The sequence below is a fragment of the Narcine bancroftii genome, chromosome 1, assembly GCF_036971445.1.
Source record: "Narcine bancroftii isolate sNarBan1 chromosome 1, sNarBan1.hap1, whole genome shotgun sequence".
In the NCBI taxonomy this organism is placed as follows: Eukaryota; Metazoa; Chordata; class Chondrichthyes; order Torpediniformes; family Narcinidae; genus Narcine; species Narcine bancroftii.
Window position 1 is genome coordinate 458,208,782 of NC_091469.1, and position 22,808 is coordinate 458,231,589.

A 22,808-nucleotide genomic window follows, 5' to 3' on the forward strand; every position below is an offset into this window, starting at 1 on the left:
CCTCCTGCATCTCTTTCCTGATGGGAGTAGCTGAAAGATGCTGTGTGCAAGGTAGAAGGGGTCCTCAACAATTTGAATGCACTCATCAGACAATGATCCCGATAGGTCATGTGGATTGACCTCCAATCCATTTCTCTGCATCAACACCATGATGCAGCTAGCCAGGGCACATTCAATAGATTCCTGTGGAAGTTTGATGTCCCACTTCTGTCTTCTCAGGAAGTACTGTTGCATCTTCTTGACAAGTGAGGAGATGTTGTGTGTCCAACTGATGGAGTCATCCATTGACTGTACTTTCATTGAACACTTCATCAGTGATTATCCACCTACAGTAGGATCTTACCAAAGTCTGGGCTGTGGCTTTGCACAGAGCTGACCAAAATGCTACCTGCATGTGAAAGCCAAACAAATAAAATACATTTCATCTTTCACTGTGAACAATCATGGATAATAACATTTTGTGCAGGATTCTGAGTTATTAGCTTATTCAGGAAAATGCCTGGGTGTGCCTTCACTCTTGCATCCTGTGGAATGTCACCCAGATCCAGCCAGGTAGGCAGTTTTTTGCTATCAGGATGACAGCACTGCTGCTGGTTCGGTCCTGGGAAGAGCAGAAAAGCAATCTTTCACCATGCCTGCACATGCTCGTGCTCAGCAGCCCAGATCACCTGGGTGCATGCCCTGGGAAGCAGCAGATCAGTGCAAGGCACTGAATCACCAATAAGGAGAGGCCTGGAAGACGACCCTACAGGAAAGAAGGCCCCATCGGTGGACCATCCTAGGGCTTAGCAGATGGAAGCATGATACCAGACAGTGGGCCTACTGCTGAATTTGGTGAAAATGAGGAGGGCTCCTGAAAAGAAATCACTTTGGGAATTCAGTGTGAATGGCTGAGGAGGTTGACTTGGATGCCTCAAGGTCAGGTTGTAACAGCACTGATCTACCACAGCTTACAAGCAAATAAAGAATACACTCACTCGTTTCTTTCAGCACACCATGAAGCCAACTTTCTTTTCATTATTCACTGGACACAACATTGCATTCTTCAACTTCCCAAACACCACCTAGTTGCACTCCTCTGACCTTTGCATTGGCTCACTGCCATATGGGTAATATTAATGCTCTCCCTCTCCTCATCCCGACGAAGGTAAGTAGGCGACCACGACAGCCCCCACCAACCCCCTGGCCTCCAAACCATGCAAGAAGGCGAATGATTGGAACTGCCCCTCTATGTAACAGTCCGGAGGGCTGACAGTTCGGCCCAACCTTGTACGATTGGTGAGGATGCGACTGGCCCTCTGACTCTAGCTCCGAGGCAGAACATGGACCTTTGGTAAGCGCCGGCTTCAACCTGTCGATGGAAACTGTGTCGTCTTTTCCGTCCCTGTCGATCACAAAGGTTTTTGGGTGGCATTGTAAGACCGAGAAAAGACCATTAGAAATGGGCATCATGCCAGAGGAACACATGAGTACATCATTGTAAATCATTCAGTACGTACAATGCAGATGACGCCTGCCATGTAGGAGTAGGCTGGAGTAATATCACGTTTTCCCAAAGTTAATCCATATAACTAGCCGGATCATAGAGTGTTTTGCTTGGACTCGGATTCACAAACTTGCATGGCAAGGTTAATGTAATGCTCTGCCACTGAGCATCTGAGATAACATAACATAACAATTACAGCACAGAAACAGGCCATTAGGCCCTTATAGTCCATACCGAACCAAACACCCCTTTCTAGTCCCACCTCCCTGCACAATGCCCATAACCCTCCATCTTCTTCTCATCCATATACCTGTCCAACCTTTTCTTAAATAATACAATTGACTCCGCCGCCACTATTTCTCCCGGAAGCTCATTCCACACGGCTACCACTCTCTGAGTAAAAAAGTTCCCCCTCATGTTGCCTCTAAACCTCTGCCCCTTAATTCTTAACTCATGTCCTCTTGTTTTAATCTTTCCTCCTCTTAACGGAAATAGTCTATCCACATCCATTCTGTCTATCCCTTTCATAATCTTAAATACTTCTATCAAATCCCCTCTCAACCTTCTACGCTCCAAAGAATAAAGACCCAATCTGTCCAATCTCTCCCCATACTCCAGATGCTTAAACCCAGGCAACATTCTGGTAAACCTTCTCTGCACTCTCTCCACTCTGTTTATATCCTTCCTATAATTAGGCGACCAGAACTGCACACAGAACTCCAAATTAGGCCGCACCAACGTCTTATACAATCTCAACATCACCTCCCAACTCCTATATTCCATGCAATGATTGATAAAGGCCAGCATACTAAAAGCCTTCTTCACCACCCTATTCACGTGAGTTTCTACCTTCAGGGAACGATGTACCGTTACTCCTAAATCTTTCTGCTCTTCTGTATTCATCAATGCTCTCCCATTTACCACGTATGTCCTATTCTGATTCTTCTTACCAAAATGAAGCACCTCACACTTATCAGCATTAAATTCCATCTGCCATTTTTCAGCCCACTTTTCTAAGCAGCCCAAATCCCTCTGCAATCCTTGAAAACCTTCATTATCCACTATTGCACCTATCTTAGTATCGTCTGCATATTTACTAATCCAATTCACCACCCCATCATCTAGATCATTAATGTAAATAACGAACAACAATGGGCCCAATACAGTTCCTTGAGGCACACCACTGGTCACCGGCCTCCAACCTGACAGACAATTATCCACTACCACTCTCTGGCCTCTCCCCTTCAGCCAATGTTCAATCCATTTGACTATCTCAAAATTTATACCTAAAGATTGCACCTTCCTAACTAACCTTCCATGTGGTACCTTATCGAAGGCCTTACTGAAGTCCATATAGACAACATGCACTGCGCTACCCTCATCCACATTCCTAGTCACCTCTTCAAAAAATTCAATCAGATTGGTCAAACATGACCTTCCTCCCACAAATCCATGTTGAGTGCTCCTGATCAGACCCTGTCTATCCAGATGTTTATAAGTACTATCTCTAAGAATTTTCTCCATTAATTTACCTACCACAGACGTCAAACTTACAGTCCGATAGTTGCCAGGCTTCCTCCTTGAACCCTTTTTAAATAACGGAACCACATGCGCAATGCACCAATCCTCCGGCACTATCCCCATATCTAATGACATTTGGAAAATTACCGCCAGAGCCTCTGCTATTTCCTCCTTCACTTCTCTCAATGTCCTGGGGAAGATCCCGTCTGGTCCCGGAGACTTATCCACCTTTATATTCTTCAAAAGCCTTAAAACTACACCTTTTGTAATCTCTATATTCCCCATATTTACCCAATTTGCTTTTTTTTATCTCACATCTCCCAATATCCTTCTCCTTAGTGAATACCGAAGAAAAGAAACTGTTCAATATCTCCCCCATTTCTCTAGGCTCCACACACAGTTTTCCGCTCTGATTTTCTAAGGGACCAATTTTGTCTCTAGCTTTCCTCTTACCATTAACATATTTGTAGAACTCTTTTGGATTAGTTTTCACCCTGCTTGCCATAGTTTCCTCGTACCTTCTTTTAGCTTTCCTAATTCCTCTCTTAAGATTCCTCTTACATTCAATGTATCTTTCAAACAACTCCTTAACTCCATGCTTCTTATATCTAATGTACGCCTCCCTTTTTCTTCGAACCAAGTTTCCAATATTCCTTGAAAACCACGGCTCTCTCAAACCTTTTGCCCCTCCTTTTAACCTAACAGGAACATAAAGCTTTTGCACTCTCAAAATCTGATCTTTAAAAGACTTCCATCTCTCTACTACATCCTGCCCATAAAACAAATTGTCCCAATGCACACCCTGCAAGTCCTTTCGCATCTCCTCAAATCTAGCTTTTCCCCAATCAAAAACCTCAACCCTTGGCCCTGACTTCTCTCTTTCCATAATGACATTGAAGCTGATGGCATTATGATCACTGGACCCGAAGTGCTCGCCAACACTAACCTCCGTCACTTGACCCATCCCATTTGCCAACTGTAGATCTAACACTTCTCCTTCTCTGTTTGGCACCTCTACATATTGTTGTAAAAAACTATCTTGCACACATTTCACAAACTCTAACCCATCCAGTCCTTTCACAGAATGTGTTTCCCAATCTATATGTGGAAAATTAAAATCTCCCATAATTACAACCCTGTGCTTATCACAAATATCTACTATCTCCCTACAGATTTACTCCTCTAGGTCTCAGTACCCTCCGGGTGGTCTATAATACAGCCCTACAAGTGTAACCTCTCCTTTCCTACTCCTCAGTTCCACCCAAATAGCCTCCGTGGATGTGCCCTCTAATCTATCCTTCCTAGGCACCGCTGTAATATTTTCCCTGACAAGCAATGCAACCCCACCTTCTCTTGCCCCTCTGACTCTATCACACCTAAAACAACGAAACCCAGGGATATTCAGCTGCCAATCACATCCCTCCTGCAACCATGTCTCACTAATCGCTACCGCATCATACTTCCAAGTATCAATCCACACCTTCAGCTCATCCACCTTTTTTTACAATACTCCTGGCATTAAAATATATGAATTTCAGAGATTTCCCAATTTTTAATCCCTGTTTTCCCTCATCTTTAATAACAACATTATTTACTTTTCCTGCCAATTGCCCTTCATCTTCTTCCAGAGCAATTCCCTTCTCTATCACCTGCCCATCCATATTCAAATACTTACTACAAACTTGCCATAGTTTCCTCGTACCTTCTTTTAGCTTTCCTAATTCCTCTCTTAAGATTCCTCTTACATTCACATTTGTGGGCCAAATGTTTGCTCCACGTACATGCATCACCACCTGTTGTTAATGCTGCCTTCAATTGTCAATGAAGGCGTTAACCTGCGGATGGTAAGCCATTGTGTGAATACGGGTAGTGCCCAGAAGATCAGTGAGAGCTCGGAACAGCACCAACTCAAACTGAGACCCTCAATCCATTGTAATAGTGACCAGAACACCAAAAGATGGAATCCAGCAATCCACGAAAGCCCTAGCAACCGTCTCTACAGAGATCTCAGTGATAGGCATGGCCTCCTGCCTTGTGGTAGTCCGGTCTTCACACATGAATAGATAAGTATATCCCCGAGATGGCGGAAGCAACCTATCAAGTCCAAGTGCTGAATCTCTCTGGGTGAGTAGAGATGTGTTTGGGGAGTTGAGGAATGCAATGTTGTGCCTAGTGAATCATTAAAAAGAAAGTCCGCTTCATGGTGTGCTGAAATAAATGAGTGAGTGCATTCTTTAAGGTCACCACTCGACAGAACAGGAGGCCATGCAGCTCCAGAGGCTACTGGATTGCAGAAGGCAGCAGTTCTGGAGGAGGGAGGAAGGATTTATGGATACTCAATGTCACTGGGGACTCTCGTTTGCTTCTCTTTCCTCTCTTGATAGTGCGACTGTGTTTGGTGGAGCCTGTTTGTGGGCCTTAACTGGGAAAACAAAGGAAAAACATATTTGTCTTATCTTTGAATACATGCCAATAAATGGAATCTTCCATCTTAAACCTACTGTTCTTTTCTGGCTGTATTACGTGGTTGAGTTAAGTTAAAGTGTAATTCTGTTTTCATGTTTAAAGATAATTAAAAACAACTTTTGTTTAAGTAATCATTTGTCTTGGTGAATATCTATTGCTGCTGGGTTTTGGGTCCATTGGGCTTGTAAGAAGATAAATGAATCTAAATACATAATGAAACAGATCTGATCAGATCAGATACTATTTATTGTCATGTAATAAAACAGAAATGAAATACTACATTAAATTACGCATTTAATGTAGTATTTCATTTCTGTTTCATTACAGTTGGAGGAAGAGGAGCAAAAGTGTATCCCCAGCAGGGTCACTGAGTGTCCATAGAATCATCTCCAACATTTCCATAGCCTCTGCAGAAATTCACTTAATTAATGACCTGTCATGGACACACATCTCCTCCATTGTCAAGAAGGCACAAGAGCGACCACACTTCCTGAGAAGACTGAATTCAAACCATCATCAACTCAAGCCCAGGTCCAAACCTCCGATGCAATGAGGAAACCTTCAGTGCCCAGGGCCCTTTGGGAGCCCTCCTTGCCCTCGGCATCCTCTCCAATACATCAGCCTGTGTGAGTCCTTTGACCTCAAGCCACCAGCAGCACAGTGTGAATTCCTCGCCCACAAATGACAACAGCTCACCATCAGTGTGTGTCCATCACATGCAGAGTCGTTCACTGATCTCCACTATGGTCACCATCCTTGGGGTCATCTCCTTTGCTTCTCCTTCTCGGGGGAGGGGGTGTGTTCTCCCTGTTAGTGGTGCCCTGCACCAGTCCACTGTTCCCCCGGAGATCACAACCCCTCATGGCCGTGGCCGAATATAGGTACCACCATCTTGAGTCTAGATCCTGCGGTCAGTAGATATTAAATAAAACATCCTCAGCTACTTCAATAAGCTATTTAAAGCCTATACGCTACCATCAACAGTGGGACAGAATGACAGGGTATTTCAGGGGAATGCTGTGTCTCTGCACCACTTGCTTTCCTCGGTCCACACCAACGGCAGCGCTGCCCTTACAATAGCTCCGACAGTGTCGCTATGAATGGCAGGGCCCTAGGGTGTGCTGTGAGAGATAGAGACCTTAAGGTATTGGTACATAGTTCCCTGAATGTGGCAATGCAAGTAGACAGGGTTATGAAGAATGCAATTGACACGCTGACCTTGTTCAGGGGAAGTTTTGCCTCGGACAGCAAAATCATTTGACTTGGAAGCTGAAAAGGAAGCTTTGCAAAAGTAAAAGAAAGAAAGCCAAGCCATTGACGTGTTCTTCCATGTGGAAACACCTGCAATTTCTACGAACTATGCGTCTGAGTTTGGGATATTGGTCACATCAAGATCTATCAGTGAATCATTGCAGGAATCCTGGTTTAAGAGGGAACCCAATGTTGTGACCCAAGTACCCAATTATCACTTTGCACCAATCCTAGCTAAGTTATCACGTTCACAAACAAGAGGTCCCCTTGTAGTCTGGTATATTGATCTTTACCGTGCAAAGGCCATTCATCAGCCCTACACTGTCACAGATGCTTCGCATCAGGAGATCTCCCCTACACAGCCTCCAAGCTGAGAGTGACTCCAACATGATAAATCCATCTGTGGTCTGTTAACCAAGAGCTGCAATTAGGATAGACCTGCTATATTTATTCTTTCTGCCGGCTCTTGCCCCACAGAAATTATTTCCTTATTTCATGAATCTATCCTGTCTCTCCTTGTCGCATCCCTTCCCACCTTGCCTACCCTCCATCAATTTGACCATTTCTTCCCTGGACTTCACCTCAATTAGTCATGATGAATCTCCAGTCTCTATAGACCTCCACATTCCCACCCCCAATCAGGAAGATCTTAAAACCCTTCGCTTCTTCTGCAATAAAGATCCAAACATCCCCCCACCCACCAAACATTTTCATCTGCCTGACAAAATTTGTCCTGATACTAAGAGATGTAACCATGTGCCCTCATATGAGTCCCAGCTGGGTTTTTTGGTATATTGCTTTTTGTGATTTTATTTAATATCTGGTTTAGATCTTCCCAAAATTTTTTCACTTTCTCACATGTCCAAATTGCATGAATTGTTGTTCCCGTTTCCTTTTTACAGCGAAAACATCTGTCTGATACTTTTGGGTCCCATTTATTTAACTTTTGGGGTGTGGTGTATAGCCTGTGTAACCAATTATATTGTATCATGCGTAACCTCGTGTTTATTGTATTTCTCATAGTTCCGGAGCATAGCTTTTCCCATGTTTCATTCTTTAACTTTATGTTTAGATCTTGTTCCCATTTTTGTTTAGGTTTACCATTTGTTTCCTCGTTCTCGTTTTCTTGCAGTTTGATGTACATGTTTGTTATAAATTTTTAAATTATCATTGTTTCTGTAATCACATATTCAAAATTGCTTCCTTCTGGTAACCTCAGACTGTTTCCCAATTTGTCCTTCAAGTAGGTTTTCAGTTGGTGGTTTGCAAACATTGTATTGTGAATTATATTATATTTATCCTTCATTTGTTCAAAGGATAATAATTTATTTCCTGAAAAACAATTTTCTATTCTTTTGATCCCTTTTCTTTCCCATTCTCTGAAGGAAATGTTATCTATTGTGAAAGGGATTCGTTGATTTTGCGTCAATATTAGTTTTGGTAGTTGGTAATTTGTTTTATTCCTTTCTTCTTCCAAGTGTTGAGCAGATGATGCAATACCGGTGAATTCCTACATTGCACCAATTTTTCATCCCATTTATATAGTATATGTTCAGGTATCTTCTCCCCTATTTTATCTAGTTCTAATCTGGTCCAATCTGGTTTTTTCCCTTGTTTGATAAAAATCTGATAGGTATCTTAATTGTGCAGCTCTATAATAATTCTTAAAGTTTGGAGGTAAGCCTCCTTGTTTGTACCATTCTGTTAATTTATCTAGTGCTATCCTCGGTTTCCCCCCTTTCCATAAGAATTTCCTTATTATTTTCTTTAGCTCCTTGAAGAATTTCTCTGTTAGGTGAATTGGTAATGACTGAAATAGGTATTATATCCTTGGGAAAATGTTCATTTTAATACAGTTTATCCTTCCTATCAGTGTTAGTGGTAAGTCTTTCCAATGCTCTAAGTCGTTTTGTAATTTTTTCATTAATGGATGATAATTTAGTTTATATAGATGGCCGAGATTTTTATTTAGTTGTATACCTAGGTATCGCATTGCTTGTGTTTCCCATCTAAATGGTGATTATTTCTTAAACTTTGTGAAATCCGCATTATTCATTGGCATTGTTTCACTTTTATTTACGTTGATCTTGTACCCCGATACTTCTTCATATTCCTTCAATTTCCTATGTAATTCTTTTATTGATATTTCTGGTTCTGTTAAGTATATTATAACGTCATCTGCAAATAGACTGATTTTATATTCCTTCTCTTTTATTTTTATCCCTCTTATTTTATTTTCTGTTCTTATCAGTTCTGCTAGTGGTTCTATAGCTAACGCGAACAGTGAGGGAGATAGTGGACATCCCTGTCTTGTTGATCTGCTTAAGTTAAATTGTTTTGATATATATCCATTTACTGCCACTTTTGCCAATGGCCCTTTATATAATGCTTTAATCCAATTAATATATTTCTCTGGTAGGCTGAATTTTTGTAGTACTTTGAATAAATAATTCCATTCTACTCTGTCAAAGGCCTTCTCTGCGTCTCAAGCAACCGCTACTGTTGGAGTTTTATTTCCTTCTACTGCATGAATTAAGTTAATAAATTTGCAGGTATTGTCCATTGTTCGTCTTTTTTTAATAAATCCAGTTTGGTCTAGATTTACTATTTTTGGTACATAGTTGGCCAATCTGTTTGCTAATAGATTAGCTATTATCTTATAATCTGTGTTAAGTAGAGATATTGGTCTATATGATGCTAGTGCAAGTGGATCTTTCCCTGTCTTTGGTATTACTGTAATTATTGCTGTTTTGCATGAATCTGGTATGTTTTGTGTTTTTATCAATCTGGTTAATTACTTCCAGGAGAGAAGGAATTAATAAGTCTTTAAATGTTTTATAGAATTCTATTGGGAGTCCATCCTCTCCTGGTGTTTTATTGTTCAGTAGTTTTTTTAATATCTCCTGTAATTCTTCTATTTCAAATGGTTTTATTAATTTATTTTGCTCCTCTGTTTGTAATTTCGGTAGTTCAATTTTAGTTAGAAATTCATCTATTTTGTCTTCTTTCCCTTCATTTTCAGTTTGATATAGTTGTTCGTAGAATTTCCTGAAGTTTTCATTGATCTCCGTTGGATTATATGTAATTTGTTTGTCCTTTTTCCTGAATGCCAATACCATTCTTTTAGTTTGTTCTGTCTTAAGCAGCCATGCTAGAATTTTGTGTGTTTTTTCTCCTAGCTCATAATATTTCTGTTTTTTCTTCATTATGTTCTTCTCCACCTTATATGTTTGTAGTGTTTCATATTTTATTTTTTTGTCTGCCAATTCTCTTCTTTTAGTTGTATCTTCCTTTATTGCTAATTCTTTTTCTGTATTTGTTATTTCCCTTTCCAACTGTTCTGTTTCCCGATTGTAGTCCTTCTTCATCTTAGTTACATAATTTATTATTTGCCCTCTGATGAACGCTTTCATTGCATCCCATAGTATAAACTTATCTTTCACTGATTCCGTATTTATTTCAAAGTACATTTTAATTTGTTGTTTAATGAATTCTCTAAAATCCTGTCTTTTAAGTAGCATGGAGTTTAATCTCCATCTATACATTCTTGGTGGGATGTCCTCTAGCTCTATTGCCAATAAGAGGGGTGAGTGATCCGATAATAGTCTAGCTTTATATTCCGTTTTCCTAACTCTCCCTTGAATGTGGGCTGATAACAGGAATAGATCTATCCTTGAGTATGTTTTATGTCTACCCAAATAATATGAATATTCCTTTTCCTTTGGGTGTTGTTTCCTCCATATATCCAAAAGTTGCATTTCTTGCATCGATTTAATTATAAATTTGGTTACTTTGTTTTTTCTGTTAGTTTTTTTTCCAGTTTTATCCATTTTTGCGTCCAAATTAAGGTTAAAATCCCCTCCTATTAGTATGTTCAAAAAGATATCTAGCATAAATTTTTGATCTTCATTAGAATTCCAAAATTCTGAATATATCTGTCATTTTATCATTACATATCTCCCTGCTGGATCTATTATTTCCTCTTCTATTTTGATTGGTACATTTTTATTAATTAATATAGCTACTCCTCTGGCTTTTGAATTATATGATGCTGCTGTTACATGTCCTATCCAATCTCTCTTTAATTTCTTGTGTTCCACTTCAGTTAGATGTGTTTCTTGTATGAATGCTATATCAATTTTTTATTTTTTCAGTATATTTAACAGTTTCTTCCTTTTGATTTGCTTATGTATTCCATTATTATTTAAAGTCATATAGTTCAACATTGTCATTTCATACTTTGTTTATCTTTCCTTTCCATTTCCTCATCACCACCTTCCCTTCTTATCCATTTCTGCTTTCTTTTTTTGAACACATTATAAGACAACATTTCTAAAACATAAAATATTTCCACTATTCTCATATCTAAAATTCCTTTAACCCCAATAGTCCCTCCCCTTTCTGAGTTGCCCTTTGTCCCTTGTCGGGCAACCACATCTCCCCTCTCCATTTGGATTTGCGAATCCGCTCGCAAGCAGAATAACAGTGACTGTTATTCTTCCCCACCCAGACCCCCCCCAGAAAAGATTTTAATCTTCATGTATAACAAAGGTCACTCTCTTAATTCCCTCCTTACTTCCTTTCTTCCTTTTCTTAGTTCTTACTTATACTCTATTTATATATATATATATATATATATATATATATAGTTTGTTGTCATTTTTGTTCTTGTTACATCTCTTCATCTCTCTGTCTGTTTTGTAGTTGTTCTGCAAATTTTCGTGCTTCTTCCGGATCCGAGAATAGTTTGCTTTGCTGCCCCGGGATAACTATTTTAAGTACCACTGTGTATTTTAACATAAATTTATAACCTTTTTCCCATAGGGTCGTTTTTGCTGCATTAAACTCCTTCCTCTTCTTCAGGAGTTCAAAACTTATATCTGGATAGAAAAAAAAATTTGACCCTTGTATTCCAGTGGTTTTTTGTCTTCTCTTATTTTTTTCATTGCTTTCTCCAAAATATTTTCTCTTGTTGTATATCTTAGGAATTTTACTAGAATGGATCTTGGTTTTTGTTGTGGTTGTGGTTTAGGGGCTAATGTTCTGTGTGACCTTTCTATTTCTATTTCTTCCTGTAATTCTGGCCTTCCTAGGACCCTGGGGATCCATTCTTTTATAAATTCTTTCATATCTTTGCCGCCTTCATCTTCCTTATTTTCTCCTATTATAGTTTTCCATTATATCCATCTTCTGAGCTAACAGCTCCTGTGTTTCTTTAACTTTCTTATCAGATTCTTCTAATTTCTTTTTTAAGTCATCTACCTCCATTTCTATGGCTGTTTCTCGTTCTTTCACCCTGTCTACTCTTTTTCCTATTTCTGTCATAATCATCTCTAATGTATTCACTTTTTCTTCTGTACTTTTTATTCTTCTTTTTATTTCACTGAATTCTTGTGTCTGCCATTCTTTTACTGTTTCCAGATATTCTTTAAAAAAAAATATATCCATGCACTTGCCCTTCCCTTCATCTTCCATTTCTCTGTGTTCTTCCTCCTCTTCTTCTGAGTCCACTCTAGGATCTGTGTCTTTTACCTCTGTCTCTTCTGATCTTCTTGTTGGGTTGTTTATTTTATTTTATTTTGTTGGGTATTTTTGTTCTTCTTATTTTTATTAAAAGTGTCTTGGTGTTGGTCTTCTTCCTCTGAGTTGGTCATCTGTTGTTTCTTTGATTTCCTATTTTTATTCTCTTCCTTCTTGTTCCCGTTATTTTCTATGTTTTCCTGTTGTGAGTCTTGCTGTCATGTTATACTTGTCTGTTTCTGCTGTGGAGATTTACTCCTCAGCTGGTCCCCCCTCCCGTCGGTGTTGTTTTTGTCTTGTGCATCGCGCATGTGCGAGGATTTATTTGGCTCCGTGAGCCATCTTTGTAGTCCTGAGTTCGGGGTTTCCACTGACCTCAGGGAGCGGACTTCTCTCTCCATGGCGGGCTTTCTCGTACCGGTAAGGCCTTCACCTTCCTCTTCTGACGTCCTTCCTTCTTCTTTTCTTCCCGTTGTTTTTGGTTTTTCTTTCTTTGCTGCCATTTTCTCCAGAGTTTCACTTTCAATTTGTTATGGTTTCTGTGCTAGTGACTTTGTTTTTTCTCTGCCTTTTTTTCACTTTTCTGGAGAGGGCTGGTATTTTCTTACCAGTCGCTACTCCATCAAATGACTTCCTTCCTGTGAGGTTGTTGTTGATGCACCATTTAGCCAAGTTTTCAATCAACCACCTGCATACTGACTCATCTCCCCTTTTTATACAACCCACTGCCACGCTATCACCATTATTGTCGTACAAATGTCTAATAATTACATTTTATTTGCAGGTACAAATTTGGGACGCTGCAATTTTGAATTTGATCTTTGCTCTTGGAGGCAGTGGAGACATGATAACTTTGACTGGACCCTTAAACTGGGGAGTATGCCAATGCTCGGTACAAGCCCAGCTACTGACCATACCCTGAGAAATCCAGCTGGCCATTACATATACATTGAAAGCCCATTTCCACAGCTTCCTGGACACATGGCAAGGATTTCTGGGCCACCCATCAGCATGAGAAGCCGAGACTGTAAGGTATTATGATATTCTATAATGCTGCTTTTACAATAAGAAATTCTTAGTCTAGATTGTAATAGAGAGCAAAACACATTTCAAGAATTCAGCTTCTGCTTTTGTTTTTGTTTTTGTTTTTTTTTGTATGACAGTATAACATTTATTGCTGTAAAGCTTGCAGAAGTTATGAGTTCAATTATTTGACCAATAATGGATCCTCCACCATCCGCTGCCTCAATGGACCCAAAGGCAGACAGTATCTGCAATTGACTGAGTAAAACTGGACTGCCTCGATTTGGAGGGGAGGTTTTAAGAGAGTACATTGAGGAAGGGGGAGCTTGTCAAGATTAATGTCATCAGATTGTACAAGTGCAACCCGATGAATTAGCGTTCTCTGGTCCTCAGTGCAAAAACATGCAGACACACAGCCAGACATAGCACACAACACAGACAAATAATGCACATGCAGGACAAGCATTTATCAATAAAATAAATAAACTTTGTGGTGCAAATATGAGAGTTTCTCAGATGGTTAGGTTCATTTGGTTATTCAGCATCCTTACTGCCTGTGGGAAGGGACTGTTTTTGGAGCCTGGTGATGCTGAGTCAGATATTCCTGCATCACTTTCCCAATGAGAAATGCTGAAAGATGCTATGTGTGGGGTGGAAGGTGTCATCAATGATTTTCCACCCCCCTCCTCAGGCAGCCATCCCGGGCGATCATGTTGATGGGGGGAGAGGGAGATTCCAGTGATGCTCTCTGTCATTGTTAGGGTCCTGTCGATCGATCTCTGATCCATTTCTCTGCTGCAACTGTACCACACTGTCATGCAGCCAGCCAGGACACTCTCAATAGAACTCTTATAGATAGTTGTCATTATAGCGGCCACTTCCATCTTCTCAAAAAGTGCAGTTGCTCTTCATCCTTCCTGTCAAGTGAGGAGATGTCATGTGTCCAGGATAGGTCACTAGTTACGTGGGCTCCAAGGAACTTGGTGCTCTCTATTCTCCACTACAGAATTATTGATGTGTCGTGGAGGGTGGTCATCCCGAGACCTCCTAAAAGTCCACAATTATTTCCTTCGTCTTGTCCACGTTGAGACTCAGGATGTTACTCTCTCACCATATCATGAGATTTTCCACCTCTTCTCTGTTGTGCGACTCATCATTGTTGCTGATGAGGCCAGCTACTGTTGTGCCATCTGCAAACTTGATGGAATTGTTGGAGCTGAATCTGGTGATGCAGGCATGGGTCAGTTGCATGAACAGGATTGGGTTGAGTCCTGTGGTGATCCAGTGCTCAGCATAAACGTGCTTGATGATGCCTGATGGATCATGCTAATGTATGCATCAGGATCGAGATATTGAAATGCACAAACAAATTTCATGGCCATAGCATCCAGATGTGTAAGGTACTCAGAGGCCCCTCCAGCTTTCTGTGTGTCTCTGAGCCTCACATTGATGCATATGTGGGGGAGCTGGACTTCAATAGGGAATAGGATAAATACATGGGATAGACAATTTGTAAGGCTGTTGAGAAAAGGAAGGAAGATAAAACTGGAGAGTCAGCATAGACATGATAGACTGAAAAACCATCATCTGTACTGAAAACACACCATGATTCCATGAAAATCTAGAAGTGAAATTGTAACTTCAAATTCACTGCAGTAAGTCTACTACATTTAGTGATTGGTTTTCCTTCAAATGTTATCATGTGGTGCACATAAATATACAAGAGATATAATGTAAAAGCACAATGCTGGAGAAACTCAGCAGGTCAAACAGTGTCCTTTATACAGCAAAGATAAAAATACATCACCAACATTTTGGGCTTGAGGAAAGGAAAAATGTTGGCCAGCCTCCGAATAAAAAGGTAAGTGGGAAGGCGAGGGGAGGAGAAGCATGGTAGGAAAGGCAGGAGGTAATAGATGGAGAAAGGAGGGATGGCTCACCAGAAAGAAAGGATGGCTAGGTGAATAGAGAGGAAAGTGGGGGGGGGGGGGAAACTGAGGCAAAGAAGATGGGGAAGGGAAAGGGGGGAGAATGGAAGAGTAGGTTAGCTGAATCCGGAAAAGTCGATGTTAATGCCATCCGGCTGGAGAGTGGCCAGATGGAAAATCAGGTGTTATTCCTTCAATTTATGGGTGCTAGTGGGATAGAACTTGAGGCCATGGATAGATATGTGAGAATGAGAGTGGGTTGGAGAACTGAAATGGTTGGCCACTGGGAGGTCCCTGCTGTCATCAGTGCGGACAGAGTGAAGGTGCTCAGCGAAGCAATCTCCTAGCCTGCACCCAGTCTCTCCAATGTGGTGAAGGCCACAAAGGGAGCACCAGATGCAGTAAGTCAATCCTGCAGATATAAAGTGAAGTGTCGCTTCACTTTAAAGGCCTGTTTGTGGCCATGGACTGCAGTGAAGAAACAGGTGCAAGTGTGGTACCTCCTGCAGCCACAGAGGAAGGTGCCAGGAGGGTCGATTGGAAGGGAGGGAGGGAGGCATGAGTGCACAAGGGAGTCATAGAGGGAGCGATCCCTATGGAAAGCAGAGAGGGGAAGATGTGTCTGGTAGCGAGCTCCTGTTGTAAGTACAGGAAATTCCTGAGGATAATATGTTGGATGCAGAAGCTGGTGAGGTGGTCAGGGAAATCCTGCATTTGTTGCATCTGGTGGTAGAGGGTAGATGAGCGGGAAATGGAGGAGATGCGGGTGAGGCCTAAGTTGATGGTGGTGGAGGGGAAGCCATGCTTGTGGCAGACATTTCGGAAGATCTGGACTGGAAGTCCTCATCTTGGAAACAGATGTGGCAGAGAAGGAGAAGTTGCGAGAAGGGAATAGAATCTTTGCAGGAGGTGGGGAGTGAGGAAGTGTAGTCAAGGTAGTTGTGGGAGTTGGTGGGCTTATAATATATGTCAATGGAAAACTTGTCTCGCAAGATGGAATATAATGTTTTGGTTCTGCAGTTTTAACATAGACCCCTATTGAATGTTTACTGAGAACTTCAGCACTTCCCTTTTAAAAATAGGAAAAATATGAGAATAATTATCTCTGTCTAAAATTTTTTAAAAGCTGCTGCTTCTAGCCACTACTGGGTTTTAGCTATTCAGTGGACAGTGATTGATTACACTGAGTAATCAAGTAGAATAAATCCAGAACAAGTTAAATTGACAGATTCATCTGCTTGACAGTCAGGCAATTGTTATGTGCCAGATGGACACAATATGTAATATCTCTCATTAAAATGATGCAGCGAGAAAACTGAGAAATCAACGTTTTCTGAAATCCAGGTTTATAATCAATGACTTTCATGTCTTCAAAAGCACAGAGAATGGATGTACTGTATGATCAACTAATCACTGTGGGACATGGAGTAACTCAGGTCATAGGCCATTTGTAGCATTGAGACTATTATTTAAGGGGCATTCTGAACTTGTTGTCATCTGCACATTGCAGGGGTAACAAATAACACATTAACAGCATCTACTATGACATTTAATGCTTGCTCTGAAGCCAGCGGAGCGTTGGCTTTGTCATTTAATGATTTTTCATCGCTGTGAGGAGGCAAACAGCTAATGCGACTGACAATCCAAATCTAAGTTAAAGCTTTGGTTTTAATTGTTGATTACTATCATTTGTAAATTGCTTAGAGCTTTAGTATACCAAGTTGAAGTTTATTAACTTCTGATTGTTCAGCAGTGTGAATAGGAGCGGGCTGAGCACACAGTCCTGAAGTCCTCCACTGCTCAGTGTGACGGTGCTCGACATTCTATAGTCCTTCATGAATATATAATATTCATGAAGGCCTATATATGGGTTTCTTGGACCCATGTCTCATGATGTTTAAAGTACCTTGACCAGTGCATGGTATCACTATATAGGTCACAAACTGATGAAGAGGTTCTCAGGTGAGAAGATGGTCTGACCGGAGAGGGTCCAGAAGATCTGGTTTTGAACCTGACTATTAACAAGCAGGGATGTTGACTTAACTCAGTTTCAAAATCTGGCTTTGATATAAATTCTATAAATAACTGCAGCAATCAGTGTTCCTTTTCAGAAATGTTAATAAAGATATATATTGATTGAAAACCAACTTCAAAATAATTTTTAAACTTCCCTGTGAAGAAATCATCTAAAAATCCCTGTACATTCATGAATTTACTCTTGCTACTCTCTTCTGTACATTGAATGGAGTATCTTCAAAATTTGTTAATGAAATAAAAACATAAAATACTGGAAGCCCTTAGAAAGTCAGGTGGAATCTGTGGATAGAGAAGCAATTAAGCATCAGTCAGCATTTCTGTTTTGATTTCAGATTTCCAGAATCTGTATTTTATTTTTATTTTCAGCTTCCTCTGTTAAATGATTATCATTGAGTACATCAAAAATTGATTTGTTTCAGCTCAGCTATTTTGCTTAGAGGTGGAACTTTTTAAATGTGTATGCCTGAGTAACAGTGTTACAAATCAGTTTATCTTAGAAAATACAAAATTAGTTCTTGTGGTGGACCTTTTATCAATATATTTGAGTCACTTGTGATTATTAGGTCAGCTTGTTACACAACTGGCCATCTAATAGAGTAGATCAGAAAGCATTCATACATTAAATTCACTATTCATTAAGTTCAGTTGTGAAGACTCTTGGTCAAACTTGTTCTTGAGCTATTAACATTGCTTTTTTTCTCTGACCTTTCCATTCCAGAAAGGGTTTTTCTATCTCCTTGAAGGATAAACTGTCTTTCCATTTATATTACCTCGCACTTGCCTGGATTTTCAGCTTCACAGGCTTTGGTTGAAGCCTTGCTTTGCAATGGAAGTAAATCGTTTTATTTCCAAGAATAGGTTGACATATAGAGATGCACCATCATATTTCATGGTAGCCTGTCATTTCTGGATACCCAGCACTTCTCTCTTCTCTGCAGTTGTGGTTGATTTTGATTTGGAGACGACTGCATTGTTCAACTGTGTGTTTCTCCGTACCCTGTGCTTCATCCTAGTAACACTGTACGCTGCACTTTTATTTTATTATTGCACCAAGTATGGGTTGACTTAACCTGGATAGCACACAAAACAAAGCTTTTCAATGCATAGTGTCTTAATACAGCTGACAATGAGCAAATAATTTGATTCAATCCATATTTTCCAACACCTCAAAGGCTGGTGATAGTTTTAAACATTTATAATTGCACTGTTAGATACTTAATGTGTTCTTTGCAGGATCACATCTTCCATTTGATTTTTCATGTCAACAATTTTTTAAATCTGCTTTGTTTCAGCGGTCCAATGTTACATTAAATAACCTCATTCTACATGTATTTCTGAAAGAAAATTGGATCAATTTAGCACAAATGAAGCTGACGATGCTTTTCAACTTTCACTCATGCAGTCTGACATCATCCCTTTCACTTAGTTTCTCCAACAAATTAGCAATATGTTTACCAGTTTATGCTTTGTCAAGGTCAAAGCACCAGAAGAAATACTATCTTGTAAGTCTCTAGAACATGTTCTTTAAAATTTATCTTGGAAACATCTTTATATAGCGATGAGTAGTTATTTCCTCCAACCTTCCCCCCCCCCCCCCCCCCCCCGCCCCACCAATTTCCTGAGAATTGAACTTGGCGTAAAGATGAACTGTTAACCTTGGCTCTACAGTAGCATGGTCATTGTCAGAACTGCTGTGGGTTTTTTAATTAAATTTAATTTTTTTTTTAATTTAGACGTACAGCACGGTAAAAGGCCATTTCTGCCCACAAGTCTATGCCTCCCAATTTACACCCAATTAACCTACAACTCCCGGTACATTTTGAACAGTGGGTGGAAACCAGAGCCCCCAGTGAAACCCACACAGACACAGGGAGAACGTGCCAATTCTTTACAGACAGGGTGGGATTCGAACTCCGGTCCAAATCACTGGTGCTGCAAAGGCGTTGCACTAACTGCTATGCAACCAAGGTGTTATTCCTCCAATTTGCAGGTGATCTCAGTCTGTCAGTACATGATGCAATGGGCAGACTGAGTCTGAGTCAGTAAGGGAATGGGATAAGGAACTGACATTGTTAGCCACTGGGAGATCAATGCTATTGCAGCAGACAAAAACAAGGTGCTCAACAAAGCAACCTCCCAGTCTGTGCCCAGTTTCTCCAATGTAGAGGAAACTACAATGGGATCACGGGATGCAGTAGATCACTCCTGCAGAGAGAGGAGCACAAGCCAATAAGCAAGATATCATAGATGGAAATGAGAAGGCAGAAGAGAAAAATGCTGAGAATTGATAGCTCTCTGAATGGACAGGGACGGGGGGTTGGGAGATAGAAGACAGGGAAGGGGGGTTGGGAGATAGAAGAGGAGAGAGAGAGAGAGAGACAGAGATAGAGAGAGAGAGACAGAGATAGAGACACAGAGAGACACAGAGAGACACAGAGAGACACGGAGAGACACGGAGAGAGCCGGAGAGAGCCGGAGAGAGCCGGAGAGAGCCGGAGAAGAAACTGGAGAGCTCTAATTTGGAGTTCAAGGAACTGGAAACCAACAGTTGGAAAACATGTGAAGTATCATGGATGTAAGCAGGGACGGACTGGACGAGGGGTACAAAATGGAGTCAAAGTAAGATGTAAGTTTGGTGGGTCAGGAGCATGTGGAAACAATGGTTCTACCAGGACCTGGATCTTGGGCAGGCGGTAGAACTGAGCAGTGTGGTGTTGGGAAATAATGAGGTTAGATGCTGTGGGAGGATGATGACTGGACGTGATACTGTCAGAGATGATGTGTGAGATGATAGTTTGTTGATTGTTTGGTGAAGTCCTGTTCAAGGGGTAAGTACGAGGAGGTGTCTGAGAGGTAGAAGTCAGTGGGCCAGACCTGACAACAACACCACCCTTGCCTGCAGATTTCATAGTGAGGTGAGGAATAGTTCAGAGAGAGTGGAGGGCAGAGCTTTCTGAGGCGGTGAGATTTGAATCAGTGAAGGGAATGGTGAAGTCCAGACGGTCGATGTCTCGGTGGAAGTTGGAAATATAAAGATCCCAAGAGGACTAAATGAGAGATGCAAGCGTTCTAGGCAGCATTTGGGATAATTACTGTCGCTTTGCTTGATTTTAATGTCATAAGTGTGGATACAAAAAGTATAATGTTGAAGCCTGTAGACGGCACAAATTTCAATTGTCACAAACCATCAGAAAGATAGCATAGTCCACAAGAGCAGAGCAGGCAGAAACGTGGCAATAGTTTTTGGATATAGTTTCTGGAAGGAAGAATTAGGAGAACTGATTTAAAAGGAATTATTAAAATGACTTAAAACACATTAGTTATATTAATAGATGTGGAGAGTGCAAAAGCACTAATACTACTTCAAAGGGCTCCGTAAGTGGCAGTGGAGAGGCAAATGTCAGAACCTTTGTTTGAGCTGGCATTAAATTTAAGCGGAGCACAGGAGTTGAAACAAGTGGTGGGAGATTACTGGAGAGGTACACCTAGCAGCCAATAAAAAGAAGGAAAGCTGAACTGGATGGGCCACTGTGGGGCAGCCATTCTAGGAGTGGCCCAGTGGAAGTGCGAGTCTTGAAGGCTTTGGCTTGAGAGGTATCGGCAAGTAGAGGCTGAGGAAGTAGTGCACATGTTACCAATGAAAACCTGATAGGAGCTGTCTGTCTCCCCTCCGGTGAGCCTTGCTGTACTAACATTGGCTGTGCATTATCTCTACTGTTAAGGACACTCCCCTTGGATATAACTGTATACGCACCTTTTGTCTTTCATTATTGTACCATGAGTTTCTGCTAATAAAAACCATGATTATTGTTTGACCACATCGTCTTTGTCTACTTCATCAACTGGCACTTCAATCACCCAGGTCACTACCTCTTCTCACTACCTTTAGGCACCTCTAGGTTCACCAATGGCCTCTTCCCAACAGCTATCAGGCTCTTAAATTTCCCCTTGTTACACTAAGCATAGGACTGGTTCAACACCACAAAAGAACAGTCTGTGTTATTGTTACTTTTTTTTTGCATGAGGATAACTGAATATTTTTTGTATTTGTCTCTTTTTAATTCAATGAAGTTCACTATGGAAGTTGTGTGATTGTTGCATATGTACCCAGTATGATGTATATTTCAACAAGCATTATAATTATCAATGCAGATAAGTGTGAGGTAAAATAAACTAGAGCAGGATACACATAGTAAATGGTAGGGCTCTGGACCATGGTGTAGAACCAAGACACCTGAGAGTACAAGAACAAGTATCTGTCCAAATTCTTCTTAAATGTTAAATGCAGGCTCAATTTTAACATTTAAGAAGAATTTGGACAGGTACATGGATGGGAGAGGTATGGAGGGCTCTGGAATGGGTGCAGGTCAGTGGGACTGGGCCAAAAAACTATGGTTCAGCACAGACTGGAAGGGCTTGTTTCTGCACTGTAGTCTTCTATGGTTCTAACATAGTTCATTAAAAGTGGTGACACAAGTGCACAGGATGGGGCTTGGCAGGCTTGCTTTCGTCAGTCAGGGCATTGAGTACATGTGTTGAGATGTCATGTTACATGCGCACAGGACCTTGGTGAGACTGCACTTCGAGTATTGTGTGCAGTTTTGGTTATCCAGCTCTAGGAAAAATATATAATTAAGATGGAAAATATGCATTAAAGATTCACAAGGATGTAATCAGGATTGACAGACTTGAGTTATGTAGAAAGGGATGGATAACCTGGGACTTTTTACCTTGACAAGAGGCTGTGAGAGAACTTACAGAAGTGTATAACATCATAAAAGGCATATAGATAAGGTGAATAGTCACAGTCCTTTTCCCAGGGACAAGAGTCTAAAACTGGTGGACTTTTGTTTTAAGAGGGGAAAGGCTGAAAGTGAACTTGAGAATTAACTTTGACATAAAGAGGTGGTGAGTATGTGGTATGAGCAGCGAGGAAGTAGTGGAGGCAAGTAGAATTTTGTGTATATGAATTACGTGTATAGAATTACATGTATAGGAAAGGTTCAGAGGGATGCGGGCTGAACACAAAAAAATGGTACCAGATTAGGTGGGCAAGTTGAATGACATGAACAAGCATGAAGGGCCTATTTCTGCTCTGTCTAAGAGGGCCCAGTTTCCACGCTGTCCATAAAGGACCTATTTTTCTGCTGTATAAAATTCCAATGAAGTAAATGCTGAGGTACATAAAGTTTGGAAGCAAAGGGACACGGGTTTATGGAGATTGTCAACATGAGCAAAACAAAGCATGCACTGACTTGTTATGATCTGGAATATATTTGTTTTCAAAGGTGATAAGGTAGGTTGAAAAGTAACATTCAAATGCTTTGAAGAAATGCCTGAAGGCCTGGAGAGTGTTGTAGAACTAAGTCACAAAGGGGCAGAGGTGCATAGTCCACTGAAGATGGTGACTCAGGTGGACAGTGAGGTGAGGAAGACATTTGATATGCTTGCTTTCATTGGGTGGGGTATTGAGTTAGAGGTTGGGAACTCATGATTCTTCTGTAAAAGCTGTTGGTGAGATGCACGCTTGAAATACTCTGTGCAGCACTGGTCACCCATCTGAAGGAAGGTTATCA

The 22,808-nt window shown here is 40.7% G+C and overlaps 1 protein-coding gene across 1 annotated transcript in view; it reads left to right on the plus strand.

The window, feature by feature from the left end:
• Positions 1–22,808, plus strand: part of malrd1 (MAM and LDL receptor class A domain containing 1) — a 318,021-nt gene that overhangs the window by 139,813 nt on the left and 155,400 nt on the right. Inside the window, exon 21 of the mRNA XM_069914667.1 lies at positions 13,029–13,276. Within this exon, the coding sequence (XP_069770768.1) occupies positions 13,029–13,276 (248 nt within the window). The remainder of the gene's footprint in view (positions 1–13,028; positions 13,277–22,808) is intronic.